The 12,582-nt window shown below is 42.1% G+C and overlaps 1 protein-coding gene across 1 annotated transcript in view; it reads right to left on the bottom strand.

The window, feature by feature from the left end:
* Positions 1–12,540, bottom strand: part of MIA3 (melanoma inhibitory activity family, member 3) — a 27,539-nt gene extending 14,999 nt beyond the window's left edge. Inside the window, exons 1-4 of the mRNA XM_009333705.1 lie at positions 12,017–12,540; positions 6,631–6,717; positions 2,671–5,620; positions 1,471–1,755 (exon numbers count right to left, since the gene is read on the bottom strand). Of these exons, the coding sequence (XP_009331980.1) occupies positions 1,471–1,755; positions 2,671–5,620; positions 6,631–6,717; positions 12,017–12,145 (3,451 nt within the window). The 5' untranslated portion in view covers positions 12,146–12,540. The remainder of the gene's footprint in view (positions 1–1,470; positions 1,756–2,670; positions 5,621–6,630; positions 6,718–12,016) is intronic.
* Between the last annotated feature and the right edge of the window lie 42 nt (positions 12,541–12,582).

The raw sequence follows: 12,582 nt of genomic DNA on the forward strand, positions 1-12,582 counted from the left end.
ACCCCTCCCCTCCCCCCCCCGCGGTTTCTGCGACATCTCAAGCGAGATTTCAAACTCCGGTCCCCGGTTCTCCAGGGCATTGAAGAGAGAGGCAAAAGCCCCTAGAAAGGACAGTGGTATTCCACAGGCTGCTTTAGAAAAGGTACGGCAGAGAGGGGCACGGGTAGAAAGTCACTTTGCCAGGCCTGCCTCAGACAGAGCACATACAACTCCTCCAGCAGCAAGTCAACAGCAAAGCACACGCTCTTCAATTCCTAATCAATAAACCTACGTCTTCTGATGAGCTTACAGCACTGTTAGTACGGCATAAGCTTTAAACCATCTTGACTTCTACCCTGATCTGAAGCCTGCTACTCTGTCATCTCTCACCGCCACTGTTGCCATGAATTCAGGTTAGCAGATTCAAATAACCGCCAGCCCAGCCTGTTGTTACACTGTGGAACAGCCTCTCTGACCAGCGGTTCTACAACCACCTGCCCTGCTTCTTCTCAGCACTTCTAGCAGTCCTCATAGCAATTCCTAGCAAACGGCATTTAACCACCGTTAAGGAAGGAATGGAAGATGGTCTAGAATACAACTGGGCATCCGACTGCTAACCACATAAGTAATCCACCAGCCATTTAAAATTCATTAGGTATCTTTGCATTCCACCTAGAGTTTCCCTCAGAACTCAGAAGCTGCTTAAAAGTGCTTGGCTGTGGGGATGGTAGAGTACCTCAGTAGCGTACAAAAGCTAAGCGAGATGTGCCTGATTTTTTTCTAAACGTTCAGTGAAGACAGATTTATTAAGCATAATCAGAGGTGAATGCAGAACAGCAAAGCTGAGCTTAGCACCGAGAATGGAGTCAAAGGTAGTTTCGTGCCCAAACAGAGCTGGGGAAGATGACGGTAACAGGATCCCTCCTTGGCATAGTGAGGAGTCGGCACAGGTCAGCACACTTGCTCCAGAGGGAGAAGGCCTCAGCAGAACAGAGTCAAACATTTCTCCTACACCAACAAACACCTTAGCAAGAAATTACTGAACTGCTCGAGGGAAGCTACACTCCATCTTTCCTGGAAAGTAATACAGCCCAGAGTCACAGGTTAAAAAGAGCGAGAAGAGAGCGCACGTGATTCCATAGCCTGATGGCTAGACTGTCAGTCCCCCTGCAAGGAGGAGGAAGCCTGGGCTGATGGTATGCTTCTAGTGATTTCTGCTCTTTATCCACTACCACCTGACTACAACACTTACAGGAGAACTTTTCTTATTTCTATAGTGCAAAAAGGTAGTAGAACACCTCCCTGCTGAGATGAGTGGTAATGATACAATACTGCCACTAGAGGGACTGTCACAGATTAGTGAAAGCCATTAGGATTACAGCAAAACACAATGAAAATATTAGTAAAAACCTTGGTATTTGCCTAAAAAGCATTCAACCATGCTCCTCTTTAAGAGCAAAAGAACAAAATAACCCAATCCCAAAAGGTTACCTGCAGCAATATCTTCCCTGGCACTCTGTCCTGGGGAAGTATCTGACCCAGAGGAAGTATCTTCCAGCAGCGATCCTCTTTCACTATCATACCCTTCTTCGGCTTCTCTATTATCCGAGAAGTTGGCCTCTTCGTGCTCAGGTGGAACATTAACAGTGCTCTCCTTCTCCTCAGTAGGCTGTTCTGGCCTCTTATCTTCAAGCTGCTGAAATTCCTGATTGCTCTCATCAATGGCACTTGGGTTTCTGATGGAAACTCTGTCATATTCAGCCTCTTTTGCACCATCTGTGACAGAGAGGGAGACGTGAATTAAGCACTGAGCTAATGTGTATTTCTCACCCACAGCTCTCTGCAGTGAAATACTGCATTTGACAAAGCTTTCTTGACACTTTTTAAACACTTCAGCTTGTGTATTGCTTCCAATATATTCTCAGTCAACTTTCAGTAACATCTAATTAAATGTTTATATGGAATTTATGCAAGGTATCAACCACTGACCTTGCAATGACATATTGCAAAGTGAAATATTTTCATCATTCGTGACTTTATCAGAAATCACATACTTAACATGTACTACTGTAAAAGGAGCCTTGCTAAGAGCATATCTTACCGCCTTGCACATTAATTAGAAAAAAATGCAAGTTTGCAGGAGACTCTACCTCTGGTTCATCCCCTGTCAAAAGATCTGTTTGTTCAATATTTCTACTTATGCACTTTTATGAATGCGGGCAAAAATACGATGATAGGGACACCTGAGATTTTAGGTGCATGGAGTTACTGCCTGAACTTTGCATTAATCACTGGATTTCTCATAATTAGATGCTAGCTAGTTCAGAAAAAAAAGACTGCTCTAAACCCTCCAGAAAATTCAGCACATTGGTATATGTGAATCCCTATTTCTTGAGAGGAGGAGGTATAGACATGACCTGAATGGCTCCTTCTAGCCATATCCATGCACAGAACCTGGCCCATAAGAACAGACATGCTGAGCTCAACATTTTCTCTCGGGATTTGTCCCTGGGCCACCCATCACAATGCCAAAAAAATGCATTAAAAATAAGCAAAATCCCAGCAGATTCCACAGGGCCTCTTTCAATTCTGCTCCCTCACCCTCTTAAAGCTTCTCTGGGTTACATAGTGTTGTCTGGGATAGGGTTTTACTTGGGTTTCATCTGTTTATTAACTGGTTTAACATCCTACCTTGAATGTGCAGCTGATCATCTTCCTGTTCTGGAATAGACGCGAGTGGGACACTCTCACTAGCAGACGAATATTTACTCCTTAAAGAATATATTAATTCTTGAATATCATCCATCAGTGCGCTCTCCTCATCATACAAATCCATTTCTTTCACCACCTCCTCTTTATTTTCTGCCACTCTGGAATCCAGAACTTTTCCTACAACTTCCATAACGTTTGATTCTGAAAACTCAAGTATCTGGTCCAAAGCTTTTTCTATATCTTCGTTATTATGGCTTGCCTTCCGAGCAAGCTCCATCTCTACCTTCATGTCGTGAAACATGGCTTCTATCCTAACCACGTGTTGAAGCCCAAGGTACTTTTGTAGACGTGTTACACGCTTTTCGTCAAGAAAATCTCTCATTATTGTGAGCCGCCTCACAGACTCACTGAAGTCTGTTACAGTGTCATTTGTGGCTGCTGAGCTGTCAGCAGGGCTGGGGAAATGCGCAGATTGCTGGTGGTCATTTCTTGTATGCTCTAAATTTTGCACGTCTTTTGAGTCATTGAATGAAATGCCCTCTGGGAGATGATCTTCCCTTTGGTTAAAGTCATTGTTGTCTTCTGCGTCAGGAGATTGGAAATTATGTTCTTCCACAGCTGATGGTTCCTCAGCTTCAGAAGACTCCTCATCATCTTCCGTGACACGTTCCATCTCATCCAATTTAGCATCTTCACTCACTGGTACGTCAACCTCTTTGTTCCCAGACTCGCTTGCATCTTGCACGCTGATCATTTTTTTAGCCTCCTCAGAAAATGAGTTTGTTTCCTCCCATGTTTCGTAAGTAGGATTTGCAGTTCCCGAAACAGCTTCACTTAGTACCTCTAATTCAGAGTTTGTCCTTTTAATGTTCAGTGTATCACCCTGTACATTTGCAGCCCTTGCTTGCGACAGCTTTGCACTTGCAGCATTCTCATCTTCCAGTAGCTCTTCCTCTACTTGTTTCAGGTCAGGGTCATCTTCAGCATCTGGCTCTTCAGATTGCAATTCTGGTCTTAGTGTTCTTTCTTTAGCTAAATTTGTGCCAAGATTTCGGTCTGAGTCTGCAGCCTCAGTACGAGCAGTTCCCTGCTGAGTAAGATTCTCTGTATTAGTATTCTGTGTAGTGCTTTTTGATTTTTCTTCAGGGGAACTTTTCTCAATGCTTTCTTCAAATGCTGTCATCTTGCCAAGATATCTTGAAAGCTCTTCTTTCACATCTGCCTCTGAATACTCAGTTTCATTTTCCCATGGCCTAGGTTGCTCGACAGCTCCTCTATGGCTTGGGTCTCCCTCCCCTGCAGGGGTTTCTTTCATGTTTCTCCTTTTTATTTCAGGTTCTTTGTTAAGAGAGGTGGTTTTTTGATTTTCATGATCGGTCTCCCCTGTTTGTTTCAAATCTTCTTCATGTCTTAGAAGTTCTTTCTCCACAGTGGGCATTCCATGCTCCAGTTTCTCTTTCAAGAGGTCAGTATCTCCTAAGTCACTTTGAGGTGCATTTTTTACCTCTTCCACTGGTTTGGCTGGAACATCAACAGAAGGCTTGTTCTCAGCTCTTCCTTTCTCCTTTGTTTCCTCCCATAACTTCTTGTGCTTTAAATCACTTTCCAAGACCTCTTCCAAGATGTCATCCTCGAACTTTTTCTCATCTTTCTCTATTTGAGCAAGCAGCAGTCTTTCTGGACTTTTGTTGATATCACCAACAGGTGGTTTTAAAGCACCTTCCTTGCTTTTAACAAATGATTTGGACTCCAGATCATCTCCTGGACTAGGCAAAACATAAGGATCAGGCACAGCTGTACTCTTCAGCTCTTCAGTATGTGACTCGGTTCCATCAACCGTGTGCTGCTCCTGAAACTGTTCAGTTTTGTTTGTTTTTTCTTTTGAACCCAGATCACCTGCACCTACGGGTTCCTTTCTAAGGAGTTCTTTGGAGAGATCCTCAGGTTGAGTTGTTGCTGGTACTTCTCTTTTACTAATTAGCATCACCTCATCCTGTTTCTCTTTTGTTTGTTTAGATTCAGACCTGTCCACACTTATACTGTTACCCGACTTCTTGCTCTTACTGAAGGCATCCTCAAGAATTAATGCATCTGAATCAGGTTCTTCCTCATTGTCTCTTTGGTTATTTAGCTCTGTAGCACCCATTGCATCTTCAGCAGGTTCATGATTTTGTGACTCAATGTCATCGGTTTCATCATCTCCTAAATCCGCTGGGGATGTAATTTCTTCCTCTGCCGTAAAAGACAGCAAAGGGATTTCTTCAGACTGATCTGCAAAGTCTGGCTCCTCCTCTGCATCATGAGCATTAATGCTCAAATCTTCATTAATATCATCTTCCAGCGATGTAACAAGGCGGGTCACTTCATCATCTGATACCACAGCATCAGCAGTTGAACCAAATTCTGTTTTCAAGTTCACAGAGAGCTCTCTGTTTAAAAGTGTATAGGCATTGACTTCTTCATTCTCTTTGTCAAGTTGACTGGTTTCACCCTGAGGAATACTAATGTTTTTGGTATTTTCACTTTCTAGCCCTTTTAGTTTCCCATGTAGCATTCCTTTCAAGTGCTCACGTGCAATATGATCTCCCTGAGAGTTTTCTTCGTAACTACGGACACTGGAGTCTCCCCCAGTATTTTCAGTTCCTTCTGTAAGAGAACTGTCTACTTCCTCTGTCGTGATGAGGACTATCGCGTCATCTTCTATGCTTAGCTCAAGATTGTCTGTCTCCAAAGCATCAAGGGACTTTACTGTATCGAGCTGTTCAATCTCCTCATCCCTTTCAATTCCTTCAGCTGGTTTTGTCCCTGGATCACTCGATTCAGTTTCCCCTTCATTTGCTATTGTCTCTTGCAATGACTTCAAAAGCTCATCCACATTATAATTGTCAAAATCGTCCCTTCCGCCATCAAAGCAAACAAAGTCTGTTTCCTGAAATGAAAAACAGTGTGTAGTCACAAATATTATTTTCTTTATTACAGTGATGAGACCAAATCCATTTGGTTGGTTAGAGAGAGATGCAGCAGCAAAGTAAATTATATTAATCGTGCAGAATTAACTCCTTGAGTCCTTAACCAAAACCCTCTCTGAAATCAGTGGAAGTATTGCCCAAGGACTCTTAAAAACCTAAATAGAAACCTCATGGGTTAGTCCCGCCAAAGGTCTCCTAGTAAGGAACAAACTGGAAGTCAGCGATGGAGTTGACAGCATTATAATTTACTCATCATGTACATCACATACAAGTCTATTGCTGAATGCCAGTGAGGAGAAGGAAACAAGCATCACTAAGCTTGTTTGTCCCTTTTAGTTGGTCTCTCCTCAAATGACCAAGTCCTCCAAGCAGGAGCTGCTTGTCACAGAATTTCTGAAAAATAAATTAAACAGCAGTGCAAGCCACTGAATATGATTTCCTAAGGGTCTGAAGCTGCATCCACAGACAAGCCTTACTCACAGAACTCTGGAGTTACTAGCTATTAGTGCATGAAAGCCATTTATGTGTCTAAGGGTTGAAGGACCAATGCTAGAATCAAAGGGCTAACAGTGTATCAGGTTTTGTTTGTTTCTAATACTACTTTAAACTTCTAAAGTTTGGGAAAAGAAAGAATTCTGAATACATACTAAACAGCCTATGTGTGAGCCAGCTAGCAGCGTTTCTAGAGCTCAATCCAAACAGATTTTGTTAGAAGAAAACCAGAATATTCAAGAAAAGAAAGATCAATGCCCAGATTTTGGGCTGATGCTTACACACCCATCCACATACATATCTGCACAAACATTCCACCCCCTGACACACATGTGCATCTCTGCACACACGTAGCTGCTTGCTAACAAAAGGTAACTAAGGATCACTGATATTCCCATTCTCCTCCTCAGGGATTTTATTGAATGCCAAGGTAAGAAACAGTAAGCAGCCCAATTAAAAAATAACAAATAAGACTTACATCTGTTGGTAACTCTAGCTCCTCATTGGAATAATTATGATTTATTTCAAGTAAATCCTTTGGAAAATATCCAAAATCACTTCCAACCTGCCAGAAAACAAACACAAGCAAACAAAAAGCAGTAAAGAAGCTTTTGAAATCATGTGACTATGTTAAAATCCTAATTACAGACACTAGTAACAAACACGTTAAACTCACTCTCAAGTATTTCTAGATGAAGTTTAACACAGTGAATAAGAGAAAAAGATTAGCAATGCCTTGTTTATGCAAGAGTTTTCATTGAGGTTTTACACTTAAATTCCACAACATCTTTGTGAAGTTGCTGAGTTTTACTGTTTGTGTTTTAAAGCCTGACTTACAACCAATTATTAGGAGAGCTGGGAGTGAAGCCGAAGCATTCTGGCTCACGTGCTTTAACTGCTGTCGTGCACTCTCACTGGCACCACATATGCCTCAAGTAGTAAGCAGAAGAGGATCTTCGCCTAATAAGATTTACATCCATGCACAATATTATAGCCTGAAATACACTCACTTTGTAGCTTAAGGGAAAAAAAAATTCTTAAAGCAGATTTTAGGAAAATGCAAAATTGTACCTGAGGTAATAATCTATTTTAAAACCTGTGTGGAAAATATACCCCCTCTGCAAATGCATTGTTGCTCTTCAGTGACTAATACAAGCAAAGATCAGTTGCAGATGGCTATTTTCAAGCAAGTCAACGCGCTAAGCCAAGGCAAACAGTGGAAGACAAGAATCTCTCTTATCACTCACCGGATAAGATCTGCACAGTAATGCTCTCACTTGAGAGTTCTGACAACGGCTGTCAAGAAGCCAATATTAATAGCATGCTATCACTGCGCAGATTAGATAATCCAGGCAATTAGAGCCAGGTGGACACGCCTAGAAAGGTACAGAGTTCCTAGACAACCAAAATATCTGGGGGAAAAAAAAGCGTTGGTCATTCCCTCAATGTTTTGTTACAGGAGGAAGATGACAATTGCCAATTTTCTTGAAAAGTTTATTTGGGAAGAGCACTCAGTTAAAGATCAAATTAAAAAGGAAGCCAGTTATGTCAAAATGGTTAGGAGTATATAGATATATGTATTGTTACATTGATATCACTGGAATAGGCTCACCTGACCTGAAGTTTTCTGGATTTACAATGGCATTAAAAAAAAAAAAAAGGAAAATTGTATCTAGTAAGTAAAATGTACTAATACCTTCTTTTGTTTGTTATGCAAGCAAAGTAAGCACTGATACATTATGGGGTTTCCTTTTTTAACTATTTCGCATTCAAATCTTACCTTCCATAGTTGAGATCTCTAAAGTTAGTTATACATACATAAAAAAATAGATCTATTACCTCCCCACCTTTTGTAGACACAGAGATACTCTCTTATGGAAAAGAGATAATGTATGCAGGTTTATTATTGGGAATTATTGGGAATGGGGCATCAAACTAGACAAGTCAAATCAAAAGCTTGTCCTTGTGCGGTATACTACAGTTTTATTCTAAATTGGCCTGTTTCTCTCTGCAAACTTCTATTCCAGTTTTAAATGATCTTTCTGAAAACAAAAGCCAAAGCTTCAAAGTAGCCTCTTTACAGACTAATCTCCATGACTACCATTATAATTAGGCATCACAATTTGAAACTCATTTAGTATAATCCAAGCTGCTGACCATACAAGTCCTCCGCAGTGACCCAGTTTGCCACTTATGTGGTTTACGAGCCATATGGGATCTGCATGCCCAAAATTTCATCTGCTCCTCTCCCTACAAGTCCTCTCTTGTAAGGGAAAAAATGCCCCATTGTGCAAATAAAGGAAACATTCTTCATTCTCTACAGATACGACAGAGGAAAGGCATTATGAATGCCAAGTAAATAGGGGAGAAAGAAGTGCATCCTTCAGTTCCACTCCCTTCCCAGCTAAAATGCTGTGGGTGGACAAAACACATAGCTGTGCGTACAGCATCTGTTCCCACCAGTGCCCACGTGTGGCAGCCAGCTGTGGCAAATTCACTGACCACCACCGACCAAGAAACCGGCTTCTCACACCACCTACCTCAGTGACAGAAAACAGACAGCTGGGAAACAAGATGTTCAAGTGTCCTTAATCTTAAAGCCCACATCCCTAAAGCACAGGCATCACAGGTGCCTAAAACTGCAGAACATCGGTCAAAGAAGGGAGTTGGTTTGGTCTGCCCTTTCTGAACGCTGGCATTGTTAAGAAAACACAGAAACAATAGGAACAAATTCCCTGATCCTCTGGGTCCTGCAGACACACTCTGTCTTACCTTACGTTTACCCCACCTGTCTTCCTTTCTACTACCCCATGTATAAGACTTGAAAACAAACCAAAAAATAACCAACCACCCAAAACCACATGATCTGCAGCCAAGTCCATTTCTTGTAATATGAGGTCAGAAATAGTGTTCTCAGCCTTGAACCAAAGGAATAAAATTCAGCCTTTTGCTGCAAGATAAAATAAAAATCTTCCGCAGCAAGAACTTAAAGTGTCTTTGCTAAAATGTGTTGTTAAAAAGCAGCAGTTTTTACCTTAATTATCTGAAGCAGTTTTGGAGTTCTGGACCCTGCTAAAGATGAGGGCAGAGCGCAGGAGAAATGCATAGGAGGAAAGTCTACATAACACAACTTGGCGGTGTAAACGATGTGAGGTGGGTGCTGAAGAAGAGACTAGTTTTAGAGCAGGACAGGGTGCATTGGACAATGAGAGTACCAGATGTGCTCCACCTTTCGGCTTTGGGAAAAAAATCAAGTATTTTCCTGGAACTGAGGTATTCGTGAAATTCGTAACAGAAAATCACTATTAAATAATGGTCATAGAATATTGTCCAAGCATTTGGCTTTGCTCTGTTGATGAGGTTTAGACAGCTCTGCTAAAAACTGCATGCCGTATAATGTGTAGAATAGATATTATAGCTGGGTTCCAGAATCTTTTCACAAGCAAAATACTCACTGAGCTCAATACGAGTTCTGTGAGCAATAAAGTATACAAGACTGGGATCATAAAACAGAGGATCTATTTTGTTAAAATACAGCATGTTTGCAGGCAAAATTAGAAAAGCAAAGGCAAATAAAGCCCAGACCCAACTGCTATAGATTTTTTCAGCCTTGGTGAAAGGCTCCTTTCTTATCAGATCATCTCCCTTCAGGTCAAAAATACTATTGAATTTCTCATGGCTCCTCAAAATCGATTTCAGGATTAGAGCCTGTATTTACAACTTGTTTGAAATAAGCCCCAGGTTGCAGTAGTTGAAGCTTCTCATACACACATTCCCCTAACCTCTGTCCCCATCTAAAGATCAGAATACCAGTTATCCCTTGATTTCATAGTTTCCATTATGCCCTAATAAATACTTTCCCCCAAAACTTTGGGGAACGGAAAAAGGCAGTAGGGTAGATGCACGAGATCAAATGACATACACGAGCACACATGAAGTCACGCGGTGAGATCCCAAAAGGGCTGCAGCAGAAGGTAACATGCCTTCCGTTGGAATTTGTTTGAACGCAGACCTCACTAGGTAGCCTGTTTTTAATTAGCAAGCAACAGCCTCCCCCTAGCTCCAAGACTGCACACAGCAGGCACGGCTGGTCTGCATAAATCAAGTTGCCCAGCCAAATCTGGCAGGGGAAGTCACGTTGCATGAGAGAGACCCCAGAGCTATCTGCAAGTCAGGGACAGGGTCAGACATGCCAGTGCCCCGCTCCACATGCAAGGGCAGGCACCTCTGACCCCGCTGCAGCGTTTGCAAACTGGTTGTTGCAGTATGACGATTAATGCAGAAGCAGTCAATCAAACTGAGGAAAAAAGAAATAAGGATTATAGCCACCAACTGAAAGGAATTAGTCTGTCATCACTGCCCTAAAAGGAACACAGAAAATAGTGTAACACAATTTAAAAGTGACAAAAAACGAAACGGAGCTTTGCGATTCTTTTAGATCTGCCAACTTCAGCTTTTACTTGTTAAACTCAAAGCAAACATCCTTTTAAGCCGGAGAGTTAAACACCTAACTGTTGCATGAGCTTCCTGTCAGTGAATAGTTAAACTGCATATTAACTCAGCAATTACCTTAAACCTGCTGTCTGATCTTGCAGCGTGCATCACACCTTGTTAGAAGATGCAAAATTGGCCCCACATTGCTACCCCGCGTCTCAAGAACTGGCAGCCCTGGAAACCGATACCAGCTAATTAACAGGATTATTTATGGTACAGTACATGTCAGAAGGGAATTACCAGCACGATACAATTATAAACTCTTCTTTAACCACGTGCTGCAGTTTTCTGCTCTCTTCTGTATCATTCTAATTGGATTCGGCTCCTGCTGAGAGCTTGGCTGTCCACACCCAGCCTGAACAGGTTAGAGAAAGTGATACATCCTGCTTTTCACTAAACCACTAGTCCCACAGTCAACACCCAGGTGTGGCTTCGAGCAGCCTAGACCACTGTCGCAGGCAATTGTCTATCCCTTGTAGAAGAACAGAGCAAGAAAGGAGGTTGAAGTAAATGATTCGGACACAAAAGGGTACGTAGGGGAAGCATGGGGAGGGGGCAACAGAGAGTAGGTCTAAGCACCTCCAGACTGCCAGCACTTTCAGGGGAAGTCCGCAAAAACTGCTCTTCCTCCAGGGTATCGGTTCTGCTTCTGTCAGGCAAATAAGGTGTTTATCATGAAAGCTGAGAGGAGTTTTCTATGAAATCTGCAAGTATGGGGACCATCCTTTCCCATTAACGCTCTCTTGATTGCCCAAAGAAGACAACGACTCAGGCAAGGCCGCTACTCTGCAAGCTGCTACAATGTCTAACTAAAGCTGAGAGGCAGACCTTTTGAAAATCTAATTTACCTTAATCCTTTTTAGTTTTACTACTTTTTTGTCCTCTAATTCTGCATGCAGCTTACGTAAAAAGGGGAAGACAGCAGCTGAATATTAGGAAGAGAAACGTGATTAAAACACGTACACGGAACGATTTTTAGCAGGATTACACAGAGCGCGGGAAGAGACCGCATCAGGGTAAACACAAGCGCGGGCTTAAGCCTCCCTAGACGGGAAGGGAGGCTCAGCTTCCAGGCAGGCTCGTGGGCCACGGCTTACAGTGCTGCAATGGGAGGGTTTCAACACAAAGGCAGTTTTCTAACCGTTTTTAGCACACATTAGCATTACCCGTTTTTCGTAGCGCTTGATGCCTTAGGTTTGATCAAACCGCATCCCATTTCACACTGGTCTCAAGACAAAATGGCATTCATTATGTTATTTAGCTATGTTCAAAACCCTAAGTGTTCTTCTACGAGGCAAAAGGAAGGAAAGAAGATTACCAACAGGAAGCCCCAAGAAGAGCAAAGAGAACAAATGCTTTACAGTACTTACGCTTCCAGCCCAGAGCTCGGTTGATTTTCCTATTAGTTTGTAATATACGTACACCGCTTCTCCCTTCTTAAAATTTACAAAGCGACAATCTGGACCTTTAAAATCCTGCGTTGCCTTCCCTCGGCACATTAACACTGTCCGAAGAGAACAAAAAGAAGAGTATTACTTTAAAAATAATAATAAAACAGTTTCACAAAAGGGGTCTTTGCTAAGTGGCAGAAAACAGGACCTCCCCGCACGCACCGCTTTCCTATTTTCCAGATCGGGTCAAGAGATAAGAGCTTAACTGAAAGTATAACTAAAATAAGAGATTATTTTCACAAAATGCAAGCTCACCGATCAAGACAAGCGTTTGACAAAGCACTTGAGAATTACATTTCAGCAGTGCGCTATGAAGCTAATTATTAATATTAAATTAGACGGGCTGAAAGATGACATCTGTGTCCTAGTGAATCAGCCCTAAAATTATTCCACGCATAAACAACACCCAAGCGCGCGTTCATTACAAGAGGGTTTTGGGGGGGGGGGGGAAGAAGGAGCCGTGGGGATCCGAAAACTTGGTGAAA

The sequence above is a fragment of the Pygoscelis adeliae genome, unplaced genomic scaffold (genome assembly GCF_000699105.1).
Source record: "Pygoscelis adeliae isolate BGI_AS28 unplaced genomic scaffold, ASM69910v1 Scaffold1, whole genome shotgun sequence".
Lineage (NCBI taxonomy): Eukaryota > Metazoa > Chordata > Aves > Sphenisciformes > Spheniscidae > Pygoscelis > Pygoscelis adeliae.